The 17267-nt window shown below is 37.5% G+C and overlaps 1 protein-coding gene across 1 annotated transcript in view; it reads right to left on the bottom strand.

Annotated features, from left to right (window-relative positions):
- Positions 1–17267, bottom strand: part of LOC143690306 (uncharacterized) — a 50915-nt gene that overhangs the window by 15067 nt on the left and 18581 nt on the right. The window contains exon 2 of the mRNA XM_077168162.1: positions 12947–13153. Within this exon, the coding sequence (XP_077024277.1) occupies positions 12947–13147 (201 nt within the window). The 5' untranslated portion in view covers positions 13148–13153. The remainder of the gene's footprint in view (positions 1–12946; positions 13154–17267) is intronic.

The following is a 17267-nucleotide window of genomic DNA, read 5'->3' as shown; positions in this document are numbered from 1 at the left end:
TGAACTTCTGCTAGCATTGAACCATATACCAATAAATTCCAGTTGTTTAAGTCAACCAATTATATGGTATTTGTTTCAACAGTCAGGAAACTGAGGTACGCAAATCAATGAGGGGACCAATACAAAATAGCAAAAGCAATTGCCTCATGGATCCCCACTTGTTCAAGTGAAGTGGGAAAACATCTCCTTGCATCTCCAGGTTGAACTGAACAACATATTTAAGAAGAGCGCAGCACTAAGAATCTGTCGTGGTTAGGTAATGAATTTTGGTAATTGGAAGGGTGGATAATTCCTGAAATGACTTATTGTCAAACCCTGGAAGCCAAATTTGAAACGCACACAAGCTAGAGAAGAGCGGGCTGGTGGATTTGCATCTCTGCTGTATCATGTCATAGCTGTGCTTTACTTTTCCCATCCATAAAATGAGGAGAATAATAGCTCCCACATCAAAGGCTTTTTGTGAGGATTAAAACTGTTAAAACACGTAAAGTGCTTAGAATGGTATCTACTGCCTAGTAAGCATCATGTAAGTGTTACCCACCATCACCATCATCAGCATCATTATTTGCAACCAGGTATACCATTTAAGAGATTAAAGAAAACCTCCAGCACTGGAGGAGTTAGAAACCATTTCATCAGCTCAGTGATAGCAATTTATTCATTCATCACATATTGAGAGCTTACTATGGGCCAAGCACTACAGATTAAATAAAGCATACGCATTTCCTGTTCTTGTGGCATTTTCATCCTAGGGGGGATGATAGACAACAAACAAACGTATAATAAAAGGTCCTATGGTGATGAGTACAAAGGAAAATAAAAAGCATAGGGAAATGCACAGTGACCTTCAATCTGTTCCCACATTCGCTGCGTTTGACCAACTGGTTCAGAGCAGGCCATGCATTTCCCTGAAATAATTCTCATGCTGACATTCTAGGTAACTGCCTCACTGAAATCCCAACCATTTGGATGCAACAAAAATAATCCAGCATATGAACACATCCAGATAGACATATGTACACTGGTTTTCTGAAATGAAATGTGTGTGTAATTTCCCGAATGGCTGGTTGTCACATCCATCTGGTCTTATTTCCATAGCACTAGAATGCACCACCAGGATAGAAACCCTAAAAGCTAGAAAACAGAATTTAAATACCCAAACACATACGAGGTGTGTTTTCAAAAGCAACAGACAAGTGAGCACTTGGGTAACTTCATTAACTTCTCAGCCACAGTTGAGAGTAGCTGAGACTAGGCATAAAGGCCACAGGACATAAAAGGCATTCCACCGCAGACCTCGTTAAGTGGGTCTAAGATAAGCTTGAAAAGGTAATGACAAAAATCTCATTTGGACTTTCTGGACATAAGAGTCCTGAATAAGTCCCAGTCCACCAAAACTCTGCCATGCATGCTATCCGAAAAGGCAGCAACCCATTGTCAATTAGCCCCACACAGTTCATGAATCAAAGCCCAGGGATAGATGCTGTCCTACTCAGCCACACTGAATAGGAAATCACGCCCCGTGTATTTGGGGTTCATGCTCTTGTCCTATTAAAATTGCATAGATGTTGTAGGTTCCTAAATTAACAGCATCTCCAGGGAGCTGTTAAGCAGGCTGCATGTCCCAAACAAAGGCCCTGGCTGGAACTCAGACATGACACTGTACAGAAAATATTTTTGCTGTTGTTTTTTTGCCATTCTCTAAAAGCCCTTTCCTATGTCTAAATTCCATCAGCATCTCTGGAGTCAGTACAATGCTAGATTGTACCTACTGACATACAATGCTCAAATTCTGTTTCCACTTTCCAGCTACTTTTACATTCCTTGAATGGGAAAGAACTCACTTGCGTGAAATAATAATAATAGTATTTGGGGGTGCTATGCCCACCAGTGAGTGCCTGACAAGTACTGTTAGTCCCCATGTCATTCTTATTATGATTAGACCAAATGTGCAGAGAAGGAAGGTGAGGGTTCAAATAATCTGTCCCATGAGTGAAAGTGGATCAAAATCCAGGCGTTTGACTTCAAGAGGCATATTCACACTCTCCCACCCAATGCAGGGAAGAATAAATGCTTTGTTGAATGAAATCCTTAATATCCTTAGAATTAAAGGAGAAAGAATTTGCCACTTAAAATATACCACTGTTACAACAATAGGTATTTATTGATAGGATAGTTATTGAGAATCCTTGAGGGGGTTACAGATTTCTATAACTTAATTTCTATATCTTTACAACACCATTTACAATACCTTACAAATAGAAGGCACGCGTAAGATATTTGTTGAAACGGTGAAATATTTTAATCCAGAAAACCAATTATTAATGGATAAAATCACTTCCTTGTGTCATTTTCCTTCTCCTGTGACTAATTCCTCTTATGCTAATATCTTAAGAAATCCCTGGATTTGCGGCAGAGTTCAGACCTCTAAGTCTTTGTCCAGACTGGAGGAAAACTTGAGTTCTTGGTCTCAGCTTTTCTAAATCTGGCCCTCTCATCTCCACCCAAACTCTAGCAGTAGAAATGCTAATGTTTAACTACTGAGGCAACAAAATGAGTCAGAAGGTCTTAACGTGTTGGTTGAGAAGACATGAATTCCACTTCACCTGTGACAACCTGGGGACTTTTCATGCTATACTCCTTCCTGTGCCCTATTCTTAAATGTAGCAGTATCCCTGCAGGGTATTACTCTATTTGCTAATATTTCACAGAGAAAAGCATCATGGTTTCTTTTTCCAAGCAGTTCAGTAAAAGACTCCAAGCATATTCTCCTACCTTCAATTCTTTCCCATCCCTTACTGCAGTAGAAGATATTCACTTAACATCTGTGCATCCCACTTAGAAAGAAGGAGATATCAACTTGTCCTGCCTTGTTGCTATGAAGATCAAACATAACGTATTTGATAAATTATATAGTTGCAGATAATTATTATTAGAAAAGAAGGGAGCCAGAAGTTCATGTACCATATCCTTAGGAAGCAAGTATTTAATTGTTACTGTGTAAATGACAATGTATGCATACTCATAGATGCACACACACATATACATGAATATACCTGCTTGAATGTATACTAGCAGGAAATGTGAATCACTTTAATGTGCAAAAGTTTGAGAATTTATGCATGCCACATTTGGAATTTTTCTATCTTTGTTGTTGGTTTTTAACATAGTGCTACCCTATTTTGAAGAGTAATTTATAATAATTATAGCTAGCATTTACGGAGTGTCAACTCAATGCTAGGTACTGTGCTAAGATTAGGTTTAGATATTAAGGTGTAAACTGTGCATTATATCATTTCTTGATGATAACATCACTTTAGGTAGATAGTATTATTTCTCTTTTGCAGCTGGGTAACCTAAGACCCAAAAAAGTTAAGAAAGTGTCCCAATGTCACACGGATAACAGATGATAGAGACAAAATCTGGACTTAGGTCTGCCTGTCTACGAAGTTGCATGTGTGTATGTTTTTTCACCAATTCAAATCCCATTCATTTGAAATTTACAGTAATTCAAATGCAGCATATATGATACTTTTTTAGGAAGCAAATACAAATGAATTCCATCCTTTGTGAAATTTGGGATTTCCTTTGACCAGAATATAAAGTAATCAAAAACTATTAGCTTGTTCAAAATAACCAGGAGCTTTAAAATGTGCAAATGTCTCCAGAGTGCTTGCAGCCAGGAAATAGGGTTTATTCTATAGCAAGGTCTTGGGGAGTTATAAGTGGGGCTAATGCCTATGGTTATTATTCTTTGGTTTCCATTGTTCACTCAAGGATTGCCATGAAGGCACCCACTGTGGGAAGGTAGAGGAGCGAGTTAGCAAAGAAATAGAGGATTTCCCTCAGGGAGCCTATAATCTATCCTTTGGAAAAGAAACCAACAGACATGAAGCAGTCAAAGAGTCAAATTAATCTCAGAATGCATTAGCAGTACTTAGAAGTAATAAAACAAAATAAAAATTTTTTCAAAAGACTAAGTTCTTCAGCCTTTAACTCAATCAGAACTTCTTCCCCCACTTGCCAATTAGAGTTCAAAGCCGAGATTCAGACACTTCATTTATAGATCACTGACCCTTGGGCACAAGTGATAAATCCTTCATAAGTCAGAAAGATAGCTATATTTGTTCTTAAAATTAGCTAATTTGCACAGAGGTTAAGCGATTTGCCTAAAGACAATTCATTGGAATGTCTCATAAAACCCCCAACTCCACTTCTCATTTGAATCACTGGCCTACTCTCCCTTTTTAAGGTTCCTGTGTAGAAATGCTCACCCATGTCAACAAGGATTATAGAAAAGATTCTGATGTATAATAAATTCCCATCTACATGGAAAACAAAAAAAAAATGCCTCTTACTAAAATATTTAGGGAATTTCATGAAGAGCAAAGAGCGCACAGAACATTGTTTTGTATTGACTAGACAGCTGCACTTTTTAGGGAAGATTTTTCTTCTTTTGTCTATGCTCAAAAGAAGACTGACGTTTATTCAGCAGTTGCCTTAAGTGAACACAACAGCACAAAAAGTAAGCACAGCCATGCACCAAAGTGGGGCTCTTTACTGAGGTCATTGTATGGATGTACACACACACACACACACACACACACACACACACACACACTTTGGTTCTGTAACAATGAACTCTCCTGGAGTGTCACAGAACACTCAGTGAGCTTCCTCTAGTCATTAGGTAATAAAACCTGAGTTTTCATCTCCAAGAATAAAGGAAATTTACATTAAGCAACTTTGAAAGCACTGATGCTAAAATGGTCATCAAAGGTAAGACAATTTTGAAGATAAGTTTTCAAAGCATACTGTTAGATAGTCATAACTATAACATATATAATTATTTTAAAACTACTGGGTTATCTTTATCAATTAGACAGCTAATAGCTATAATCTGTTACAATTGGCATCGACACAGAAAACGGAATACAAGTGATTCAAGCAGATAATACCTAATGTCCTTTTTTCCACTTTGAGTTAAATTACTGCATGTTCTTCATATTTTTCTAGGCCAGCTAACAGTACTTTAACACAATCATACTAAAATGAAACTAGAACAGTGTCTTTTTCATAAATTCCTTATTTTTGGTATTAGATTTCATTGTACTTTTTGCTGGATGTAAACCTACATTAGAGTCTCCAAATTACACAAAACTTTGGGGATAGCAATTAGCATAATTGAAATAATTCAGTTTTTGGTAATTATAATTCTCACTTACACCTAAATTAAATATGCCAAACTATAATTATGTTCAAATTTGCATCATGAAATTATCCCCATTTTGCTCATGGCATCTCTAATACCTAATAGGGGATCTCAAACTCTTAAGGTTGAATCAAGAGGCCTTATTTTCACAGTCTTTGGGGTGAGGAGCGCCGCTATGCATTAAGTGCAGTTGTTTAGCCTCTTGGGAAAGGAAAGATGGGTCCATTATTTCAGCATGATAGGATGTTCAGGCCGCGTGCTGTAATCATTGGATACCTCTAAGTTACGTTACCATGAATGAGTGCTGAGTGCTACAGCAGATAGTAAAAGATTAATGTTTCCTTTGGAAAGAAACCCTAAGGAAAGCAAATTATGCTTGCAGAGGAAAGTAACAGAAACTAAAAACAGAAAAGGCTGCAACACTTTAAAACCAGGCATTTAAAAAGAAGCACTCTTTCACTACTTTTTTTTTTTTTTCCTACATGGTCAGGCACTGGGACTCAAACCCAGGTCTCCGGTATGGCAGGCGAGAACTCTGCCACTGAGCCACCATCACTCCGAACTACTACCCATTTTTAAATGACTAAAGACACCTGTTTAAAAATTATATGAATGATGGGAGGCAAACTGAAGGCAATGAGAACTCACCTTTCAGGCTTGTAAATTATTCACTGATGCTTAAGTCTCCTATGGTCAAACTTTTGTTGCTATTGTTATTATTATTATGATTATTATTATTTATTTAGGATGTACAAAGAGAACCCAGTGTAAACTGTGTGCTTAACCTTTCTACTATTCGATCTGATTGAATTAACCAGCTGATGTGATTAAGCTTTTAAGACAGTTTATTTGCCTCCATCTCTGGGACAGTAGGTAATATAATCTGCAAATATATTGGTCAAGAAATAAATGAGTCTGTATGTACAGAGTTGGCACATTGTCAAAGCACAAGACGGGTTTCTTACCAAAAAAATAAATAAAACATATGAATTTATCTTTAGTTGAGTAAAATACTCACATTAATACTTGAATAAGGCAGAAGGACCCTGGCTGACATCCCATCTGTTCTGATGAATTAAATTTAGAAATCATATGTAATATAGACATTTCTGTCTGAATATCATAAAACCCTGACACATCCAAGCTTTCATTAGAAAGTTCGGAGATGTGACTTGAATAACAATCTGTCTTAGCTAATTAGTATTTTCAGTTTAGCATATTCACTTTCAGACATATTGCTGTTTGCACATGGTAATTTAGGTAAACAGATACCATCCACAGCTGCATCAATTAACACTGCTAATCAAAACTGAATTCAGGTAATTAGGCACATTTATGCAAAAAAATGTGTAATTTTAGAAAAAAGCTAGATTCTTCAGTAATATGTCAATAAGTAAAACAATCTCCTTTTGCTTACGAAGGTGAAGAATGAGGGGAGAGAAATCATCATTAATATATACATCAGGCAGACAGAAGTAAAACTCCTAAATTAAATCTCATTCTCTAATTGGCCTGTACTTTCAGAAATTGGATCCTAGCTTTCATAAAGGTTTTCCTCAATGTTTCCACATAGTAAAGTGGATTCACATCTGCCTAAGGATTAAATCACCATCAAGCAGAACTCAAATGGTTAATGAATTCTCAAGTATTTACATAATTAGAAGGGATGTTGGTCAAACTTGCTCTTCTGTCTTGCTTAGCATCTCTTAGGGCAGATACTCTCAATAAATCTTGTTTTATTACACTTTATTACTTTAATTTTCTCTACCGCAAGGTACTTTCACTTGCAGTTGGAATCATGAGTCGTTTCTTATTTTTTCTGCAAATGTTCCTAAACTTTGTTGATCCTACCCAATGTCCGGTAGCTGCTTTTTAATTCATTTTCAAAATGAATACTGTGACTTTTTCATCCCATTTTAGGCCAGCATGAGGCAATCTGACAATTTGTATTAAATATTCTAATCACTTCAGAAAAACTAGTTTCAGTTGGTGATAAGTAATAAGTGGCCAATCTCCCCTCAGCCATTCAGGTGAGAGGAACTTGATGGCATAGAATTAAAGGTAAAGTAAAGGGGGAAACTTTATAGTAAAAGGAAATTGTATGTGTGTGTGTATACACACACACGTGGGCAGTTGTGTGTTCTCCTTTCTCTCTTCAGATCTCAAAGCCCAGTTTTCTTTCCTACACACCGGGCTTGTAATGAAGCCTTGAGTTCTGTGCCCCAGCTTTATCTTAATAAGAGTCACTTTCAATCCAATCTGACAAACACGAGCTCAGTGCCTGCCATCCATCAGACACTCTGCGAGATCCTGTGGGTGGGTGCAGAGGTGGATTTAGTGACTGCCCCTCCCAACTCAACCCCACAGGGTTTACACATCAACAGAATCAGAGTTCAAAAGTTGGAACAAGTCTCCAAGTGAAAACATCCATCAATTCCAAACTTATAAAACTTCCTTGGTTAATTTTGCAGAGGTTTACTTTCTACTTAACTCCAGCTAATTCTTTTGTTCTCATAATAAACCAGTAAATGAGAACAAAAATGATTTTCTAAGTAGCAACGATGTCTTTCTCTCCTATGGTAACCCAAAATCACACAACTTGCATGTTCATTTTTTAACAGTTATCCAAAAGAAGCTGTTGCACACATTTCAACACATTGGCACAAACAATTTCCTATGGAACAGAATTCTAACACACTCTGTGCACTTCTACCAAGTTTTAAGAGCGGAAATTATGAAATGTGGACACACATTTATTAATAGTTCGTTACTACTCATGCCAATAAAGGTATTTGAAGGACTATATGACTGTTAAACAGAATTATTTATGAATTTTCAATGAAAGAGAGGTAAGCACAAATATATCAAGGATAATTTTTAGGGAGGCCTGATGACTCTCAATGAATCATGATTATTATTTGGGGAGAACAGATTCTGGTCTCCATGAAATGAGCCAAATGAATGGAGGTCATTTCTTGGATACAGCAATGAGTGATAATCCAAGGCTCTCTAAATCATCTCTTCTCTCACTTCGCCTGGAATGGATCTGGAGAGAATTAAGTCATCCATGCCTCATGGACATTCTGTAATTGTAGAGCCTACCTTTTATTATAATCCATTATTGGGGGAAAGCGTTTTAATTCACCTTCTAGAAAATCCTGTCCTCATAGTCAACAAGTTGAACAAATGCTACCACTGATAGCACAGTGACAAGGCAGGGAAGAAAGTTCTTGAAATGTCTAAACTTTCACCTCAGGCTGTGCTGCTGACGAGCTGGTGACTACAGGAAATTTCCTCTCTGGTCTCAGTTTCTAGTGTATGCAGCCCAGTCCACAGACCAGTTCCCTGGGCATGGGGAGTCATGTAGAGAGGTGGTGTACTGGTTTGAATAGAAATTTCACAGAATGCTTCAAATGGCCACATACCTCTTTCCAAATCACTTGAAAATGAACACTAGGGGACTTAACCCTGCTAATTAACTGCAAAGTTAACACAGGAGCCTGTTTTGTTTCTGAAGTATTTTTGTGATTGTTTCCAACAAATCACAAGAAACAAATTCACTTGACCAATATTAACCAAATATCTGTGCTCTAAAATTATTCTTCGATAAAGAGAATAACAGCTTGAAAAGTTCAGACTCAGCTACTTTTCAGCTATGTATAACTAAAAAAAAAATAAACAACAAAAACCAAAATCCTTCACTTTACCACTTGGCATCTCTACTTAGGCCAGACGGTTAAACTGTCCATACCAGGACTACTCTAAACTTTTGTGGAATTAAGTTAAACTGTTGACTCATAACAGTAAGCAATGAGCAAAATAAAGTGGTCAATTTTAAACAGTCTGCTTTTTAAACCGAAGGACTCCCACTAAAATGTGTGGTCGATGATAATATCAAATGGATTAATTTTGGCTTATTACTGGCAAAGAATGTTATTTCACAATTGTAAGAGAGGATGCCAGCTACGGGGCTATGAGGATTAGAGGGGAACAGGTTGCCCAAAAACAAAGGCAACATAAAGAAATTAAAACATCTTTGAATCGCACAAGCAAAACAACTGGATAGGTTTGGGATTTAACAAAATATAACCTAATTCTCCTGTGCTCTGTCACCCATTATTTTTACACTGAGGCAATATGAATTAAAGAATGCTGATATTTAATGGCAATACAAACAGAAAAAGGATATTGTCAGTAGTTTTAACACATTAGCTTTTTATGCCTAGAGAATGTTGCTGTGCTTACAATAAATTCTAATGCCAAAAAATATTTTCATTTAGTTCTGTTAAGAGGGAAAATAAGATTAATTTAATATAGAGAAGATTATTGGATTATATCTATAGAATTAATAGTGCATATTTTAGGGATTTCATTTAACAGTGGTATTCAGCTTTTAATAAAAATGACTTTTAATAAGAAAACAAGTGTTATCGTGGAAGGACTGGATTTAAAATTTGACAACTCAATATACCAAAGCTAAAGCTGATAAACTAGACTTTATCAGGCAATGTACAGAACAGCATATTTGTTTACAGTTTGTGGTTGAATACTAGTCCTGCAATTAAGAATTAGGAAATTATCCTTAGAGCAAACAGATTTTAAACATATTATTAATCTATGCTTCAAGGTTTTAGCTAACCCTTTGGAGGATGCCAGAGGCACTTTGCTAGCTGAATAATCTCAGTGCTTCCATTACAAGTTTTTCATCTCTCACTTTCTTCACAGACCTGGAGTAGATGCCTTTCAGAAGGATGTTAAAAGAGTGCATGAAAAGCCTGCACAAAAATACACTCTAGCACCTCGGGCTTCTTAATTTTTATACTATAATGCCTTGGACTTCTCAACCTTGACACATTCAGGGTAAATTCTTTGATGAAAAGAGAGAGAAATAAATTACATACGGAATGAAGAGAACCTTTATTAACATTTTAATAGTTCAGAGACACATAAAAAGAAGTCTCTTTCACTATGTGGTGAGACTTGAAACGAAAAACATTCAGTGACTCAGTAACAAAAAAATGGAATACCATATGAAAAATGGAATGGAGGTTTTTTTTTTTTAAAGCAGCGTGAATATGCATCTTTTCACAAAGGCTTTCAGAAAACGTAACAAAGAAAAATAAAACTAAACCATTAAATGGCATTACATATAACTATAGTTTGCTTCTCCTGTAACATTTTTGGACTTAATGAAAATGCTCAATATATCCATAGACTATCAGACATTGTGGGAAATGAAATTCCAGACATCAGAAATACTCAACTTTTAGGAAGCATACCAAAAAGCATTCATTTTCAGGAGACATTATATATTGATTTAATCTGGATAGGCTATGCAGTTTATGTGGTTACATGGGATTAGAATGGAGAGGCCATTATTTATTCTTTACTTCTTCAGGTCATTGCCAGGTAATGTTTTCCTACTGAAAGTATGCGTTTTCACTCCGAGGAGACTGGCTTCTGGCTTTGTGTTTTCGTTTGCTGTGTCGAATGGGAGGAGTGGAGCCTGAACTCATCTCCCACATGCATCCCACTATCTGTAGATTATTCTCTATGTCCCCTGCCGCCAGGACCCTCCTGCCAGAGCGGTGGGCACCCCCTAGCAGCATCTCACTCTGTCATGCAGAGAGGGAAATTAACATTAGGAGGGCTTTTTTATTATTATTATTTGAATGACATATAACCTGCTCGATGTTTGCATTTAAATTGGACAGGGTAATTCAGATCTGGCTTTTAATTTCAGAAGGGTTAATCACCCCAACAAAGGTCAATCAAACTTTAATCTTCAGTAAAATTGCTACCGCCCCAATCACCTGCAGGACATTTATTATATTCCTATTTTCATGCGAAAGAATGCATGACTTTCATTATGCATCACTAATCTCCTAACTCTTTACATTAGCACATTTTGCCAAAAATGTTAATTCCTTTGAAACTCTGACAAGAGTTCATTTCTACACATCAGAAGAGATAATCCTGTCTTCAAAAATAAATAAAAAAAACGGTGCTTCAGCTGCGAACAGCTTTCCCGGCCCCTTCTAATCCTCAGAGACTTTTGCTACTCCAGCCGAGCTCGAACAATACCAAATCTCACTTACACAAAATATTACGGAGGTTTAGGTTAAGACAACAATATATTATTTTAGGACCTTAATCCTCTCTATTGTCTAGGAAGAAGCCATTCATTTACTTGTTTCTATTCATAATGTTTGCCATGTACTAAAAGTCACTGATTCGGGTGAAGCAAATGCTAGCCATATTTGAGTATCAGTAGAAATATTAAATTCATTAATTCATGCACTCGATAAATATATATTGAGTGACTATTATGTACCATGTACGGGAGGAGAGGGCTGGAATGCAAAGTCAGAGAAAAAAATGACTCTAGATCATGAGCGTAACATTCTCTTCTGAAAATGATGTCCAGAATACGGTCATATAATGATTTAAACCTCCACTTGCAGCTTTTCTTATCCATATCATTAAATTTTAGTGAATGCTGCAAATGTGTAAGTTAAAATGTAACCCGAATTTCAGTCAACCACTTTTAAAATTATCTGGACACACAAAGCTTTAAAATTCATAATTCCATAAAACAGCTCAGTTTTTAATTGAGAACATGAAATCTGATTGACACAATTCCACGTGAGTATTTTGAGGAGGCTTATTTTTCTAATACTTTCAGGATCATCAACAAGACCATCCGAAAGGTTAAATGGGCTTATTAAAAATGTACATGCTGCACATAAGTCTATTGCCAAAATTTTGTTTCTCGATGTTTAAAACTGCTATTAACACAAAGGACAAACAGAATGAACAAAAGACAGATTATTACTTTTTGCCCTGATGGAGTGGCCCAGAGAGGAGGTGAGAAAGCCATAAGGTATGGCTCCAATTGTATTGCAAATAGATTGCCTTGCTGGTACTGCAGGGTGTGACACAGCATAAATAGCCCCAGCTTTGCCTTCCGTGCAATTTTTGAGTCCCTTTCCTCTCTCTACGTACTCAGACGTAGCATGAGCATATACACTGAGGCACGTGCCCCACCTTATCAATATTCACACCCATTAATTAGCAGTATGTGAAGACTATACACAGGGCAAACTCCCCAGAGCCTGAAATTTCAATCAAGCCATGTGCAAATTGCCATAAAAATAAAATCAGATAAACAGTCGACGGTCAGTCCGGCATTGGGAAATATCACATAATCTCAAAGAATGCTGATATTTTTAAATGTTGTAAAAAGCTCCAATTACTTTGCTTTAAGTCTTCCCTCCCCCACTTTGAACATTTCTTGAAACTAAATCTATATATCCTGTAACTATTCTTGCTCTTTTTTTTTTCTTTTATGACTAGGTTGGCACAATAGGATAAAGCACAGCCACAGCTTTTTATTGTTGAGAGGGAAAATAAAAAACCACGGATGCTGCACAGTAAAAATGCTCAATTGATATTTGCTGCCAAATAGTTATTCTGAAAACTGTTAAGGATCAGCTAGATGCAAAAACAAACTATTGCTTTATATTCCATTGTCAGTATTGAAAGCTATTTAATGATATTTCTGAATTTCTATGTTTGGGAGAAAACAGAACCCCAAAGCTTTCTGAAAACATGCCGTAAATGCTCAAGAAGCCTATGGATCATTTGCTCATGAAATAATAAAGGACCCACCAAGCCATCAAGCAAAAACCTTCATAAGAAAGCTTAGGCTGTGGAATTATGGAAGAAACCTACCTTTGGCTGAACAGGTTCGAGGGCGCTCAGCCTGTCTGCACAGCTCTGCCGCTCCACCTTTAGCAAAAGTCGCCACTCTGTGTCCCTTGTGATCTTTGTGACAGTACCATCATTTTGCTGGCAAATTTTTCGATTAAACTTTGCCGACGTAGTAGTAACTTTGTTAATTATGATATTAGCCAGCTGGCAGGCGCAATCCATCACCCACTGTAAGAGAGCCAGACAAAGAGACATCTAATCATTGCAACCCGAGCAGATAAAGTGTGTTCCTTTCTCATAGGTGTCGCAGATTCTATCCCTTCTGACCCTCTCCTCAGCCACCGACTGTCAAATTTTGATTCCGCCAGCTCCCAGAGTCCCTTTATCGGTGCCTTCGATCCGCCGCTCCTGGCTATCAGGGAGACGCGTCAGCAGCTGTCTCGGGGCAGGAAGGCAATCAGGTGCACGCTACTTATTATCTTGCACTGCTTTCCAAGGACTGACAAGATTGATTTGGGACCAGGAACACATTCGGATCTCAGACGTGCACTGCCCAGGGTTCTGGGGTCAGTGGGGCGTGGGCAAAGTCGTGGAGGGAGGGCTTCGATCCCAATCGGAAGGCAATAGGATATGAGAGACCTAAGGAGAATTTTTAAACTTCCGTCAGACTTCCCTTGTCAGATGCCCTGGCATTTTCTTTTCCACCCTTGTGCCACCTCGGTCATGTCCGTGGGCAGATGGTGACCCAGGAGAGCCTACCTCCCCTTTGGGGTGCAGGAGGCACTGATGAGTTCTCGCCCCCCTCTCTTCTTCATCAAAAGGGGGTTTCACACGTTCCAGTCCCTGGACTTGTTCTTGCAGGGAAAGTTCAAATCTTACGTATAAGAGATGATTTGGGAAACCGATTTGGGTATCAGCTGAGAATATCTTATATGACTTTGGATTTGGGGGTAGAGACAGGCATCTTTACATCCTAAGGCAGCTCCCTTCTAAAAATCAGTCTATTGAAATCTGTCTAACGAGCCATCATCTATCAATTACATGTATAAGTAATATGCATGCATCTATATATGCAGATGTAGATGTATAAAATACACCTGTATATCTATAATATACAATAATATATGTATATGTCACACACATATATACATATAATGAATTTCCTGAAATTTAAATATACATCAGGTAATACTCAGAGCAACATTTCTATAAAATGATAAAACAATATTTTTGAAGTCAAGCATGTCGATTGGGCAGTAAAGATTTTGATCTATATATTCACTATACTGATTCAATTTTTTACAAAAGTAGTGTTTTTCCATTTCTAATGTTCAAGCATCAGTGAAGCAAAAAAATTTTAAAAAATGAGCTGTAGAGTTTAAAGAAAAAGAGTATGGATATTACGATAAAGTTATATTCATCAATAAATCAGTAGATCTTTCTGAGACTGGAGATTTTGAACTGGTGAAAAGTTTAAATGTAATTTTGAATTCTATACATTTGGCTCTCTAAAGAGACCAAAATGGTTATCTGTAGCTGTGAAAATTTCAGATACAGTGCACTTTGTTATAAATCATGGTACATACCCTGAATTTACATATTATTTTCACATGAGAATATTCCTGTAAGAGAGTCCAAAGACTGGACGCTTGGTTGATTTAGTCCAAAGTGCCAACAAGATAAATGTATGAATGTATTTAGATGCAAAGTAATTTACATGCTGGGGAAATAAGGTGATTTGGTGATCCCCAAAACCACAGAGCAAGGTAACATTCATCCTGGAAAAGCAAAAACAAATTTGTAAATGCCACTTGAACTGGGATGGGTGGGGAAAACACAGTTTCTGGAATTTTTAGAAATTACGTATAGAGAAATTATATGTATAGATAACTTTCTCAGAGTAAAATCCCCTTTATCCTTTATGCCTTGGACTGATATTATGAAAGTAGTCAGATTCCACAAAAACAAAAGAATAGGAGAAGTTGTTAACGTTAGAAGACTAAAGTACGTGATGGCATGATGTGAGGGACCAAGAATCTTCAGACGGGCCTTTCGGTAATGCTCGGCTCAGAAAGCAGCTGCGTTCATCACACTGGCCAAAGAAACCCCCCCATGGTGAACCCCCCAATGGCATCTGGCACAGAACAGTTTCTCAGGAAATAAGTGTCAACAATATGACACTTTTGATGCATGCACCGTCCTTCACAAGGCCCAAGGAGCTACGTTTAAAATTAAATATTGCAGAAATTCATTCTAGGGTCTTATATGGATTATATATATATGTTTTAATTGCTCACATATTAATTCAAAAGTATATATTTTTTAAATACCAAAGGAGAGGTAATACAGAGAGAGGGTTTAAAAGGCGCATTTCTCTTGAGATTCCAAAATAAGTGTTTTAGCAATGCTCACCATTTGCTCCTATGAGTCTTAATCAGAATGTTAGAATCGGTCAAAAAGTGTTTTTACTCTTTGACTGAGAAAGGGGTTTTCCCAAGGAACGTATTCAAAGAGTATAAAATATGCTACACACACAAAGTCTTTCACTGCAGTAGTATCCATAAAAGAAAACAGAAACAACAGTGTCCCCCCAAAGGAAAATGATTAACTGTATTATGACAATTACTCATATATAGTGATTGTGTGATAATGATGAAAACCGGCTTTGTATGACTATACTGAATGAAAACAGCTGGACATAAAATTGTACATATATTGATTAGTGAGTACACTTGGACCAAGAGTGGAAAGAGACATGCCAAAATTGGAAAGGTGCTCTAAGAATTTGAAGGTATTTTCTTCTTTTTCAAAAGCTTTGCTTTAACATTATTCTACTTGTTAGTCTCCACAAGTGATAAAATAAATTAACGGTAATTTGTGACTCTACAGAGCGGAATAATAAATAAAAGGACCCAAGTGTAAAAGAGGAACAGTGATGATAAAACCCATCTGATAATGCTGTACAATTAAACCAGACAGAGCATAGAAAACCCTTTGCACACTTCTTGACCTGAAGTAAATACTTGTTATATACCCTCAGTTGTTCTTTTTTATTATAACAACTATATACATAACCCTGGTAGGTCTGCCTATTCTGCATCCTTTATTTCTTCTATCAAACACTGTCCAAAAAAACCCACATGGAATGAAATGAAGTAATCTGAAATAAGGAAAACTCAATATTTTAACTTCTTGAGACCAGCACAGAAGCCTGCCTACATGGTAAAACTGAGTAATAAAGTCACAACAATAATCAACAGACACATGTGCCTGCCATTATGAATTCCAGATCTCATGAAGAGGGTTTCCATGTGGGCTTCTCCACGGGGGCTGACGGCCCTCCACTCGAGGTGGTGGGCTGTCCACCTGCAGCTGGGGCGGGGAAGTCGGCCGGAGGAGCTGACGGCATCTCGAAGAGCCCCAGTGTCCTTCCTCAGTGCTCTTTAATTTTTCAGTGTGACCACGTGCTGGTTCTCCACTCCGTGGGACCACGAATTCCAATTCAGAAAGAGCAGGATCACTTATGGCTGCTCTTTCGTTAAAGCAGACCAACACCATGCATCACAATGGACTGTTTACTATACAAACACAATGCATATGCGTCAAATATTTTAGGGGTTTAGGTAGCCACTGAGGACAAAATAATCTATTCCTGAAAATACGCTCCGCTCTTCACAAAGGAGTACCCACTTCGGATCCACACACACCACCCTTCCTTGCTCTCGGCTTCTGAAGCTTCTATCCACGTGCCATAAACGGTCCTCCTTTGGCTCTTGCTATATCCCTTCCTAAAGCCCTTTGATCGCCAGAATGTATTTAATTAAACCTCATATGTATTTTAGTTTCATCCCTGCCTTTCAGCTCCCTTGCTATAGAATCAGGTGCCTGAAATTCCTTTTTCTGCTCAACCTCAAGAGTCATTCCTGACTCTCCAGCTACCAGCTCTGTGACTGTGGACAAGTATTGTACCTTTAAAGACTCAATTTAAAACAACAACAACAGAACTGTTGCCATACTATCGTGAAGATTAACTAATACATCAGTTGCTTAGCATGCAGTACGCATTTCATAAATGCTTCCTCATTGCCGATGTAGCAATGGAATCACCAGGAAGCCTGATAATTAGGAGAAGGGATCCAGAGTCAAGCTTCTCAGGCAAATTCAAATCCAGCTTTCTCACTTAAATAATAACGAGAACAATAGTAATAATATCTTTCTTGTGGAGTTATAAGAATTAAATATGTAACTACTGTAAAGTACTTACCACATAGTAAATATTGCTTGCAATTTTATTATTACTCTGCATACTACACTAATTGGCTATTTCTTCCCCATCGCTTAC

Source organism: Tamandua tetradactyla, chromosome 7 (genome assembly GCF_023851605.1).
Source record: "Tamandua tetradactyla isolate mTamTet1 chromosome 7, mTamTet1.pri, whole genome shotgun sequence".
Taxonomy (NCBI): Eukaryota; Metazoa; Chordata; class Mammalia; order Pilosa; family Myrmecophagidae; genus Tamandua; species Tamandua tetradactyla.
This window is presented reverse-complemented; position numbering and strand designations above follow the sequence as displayed.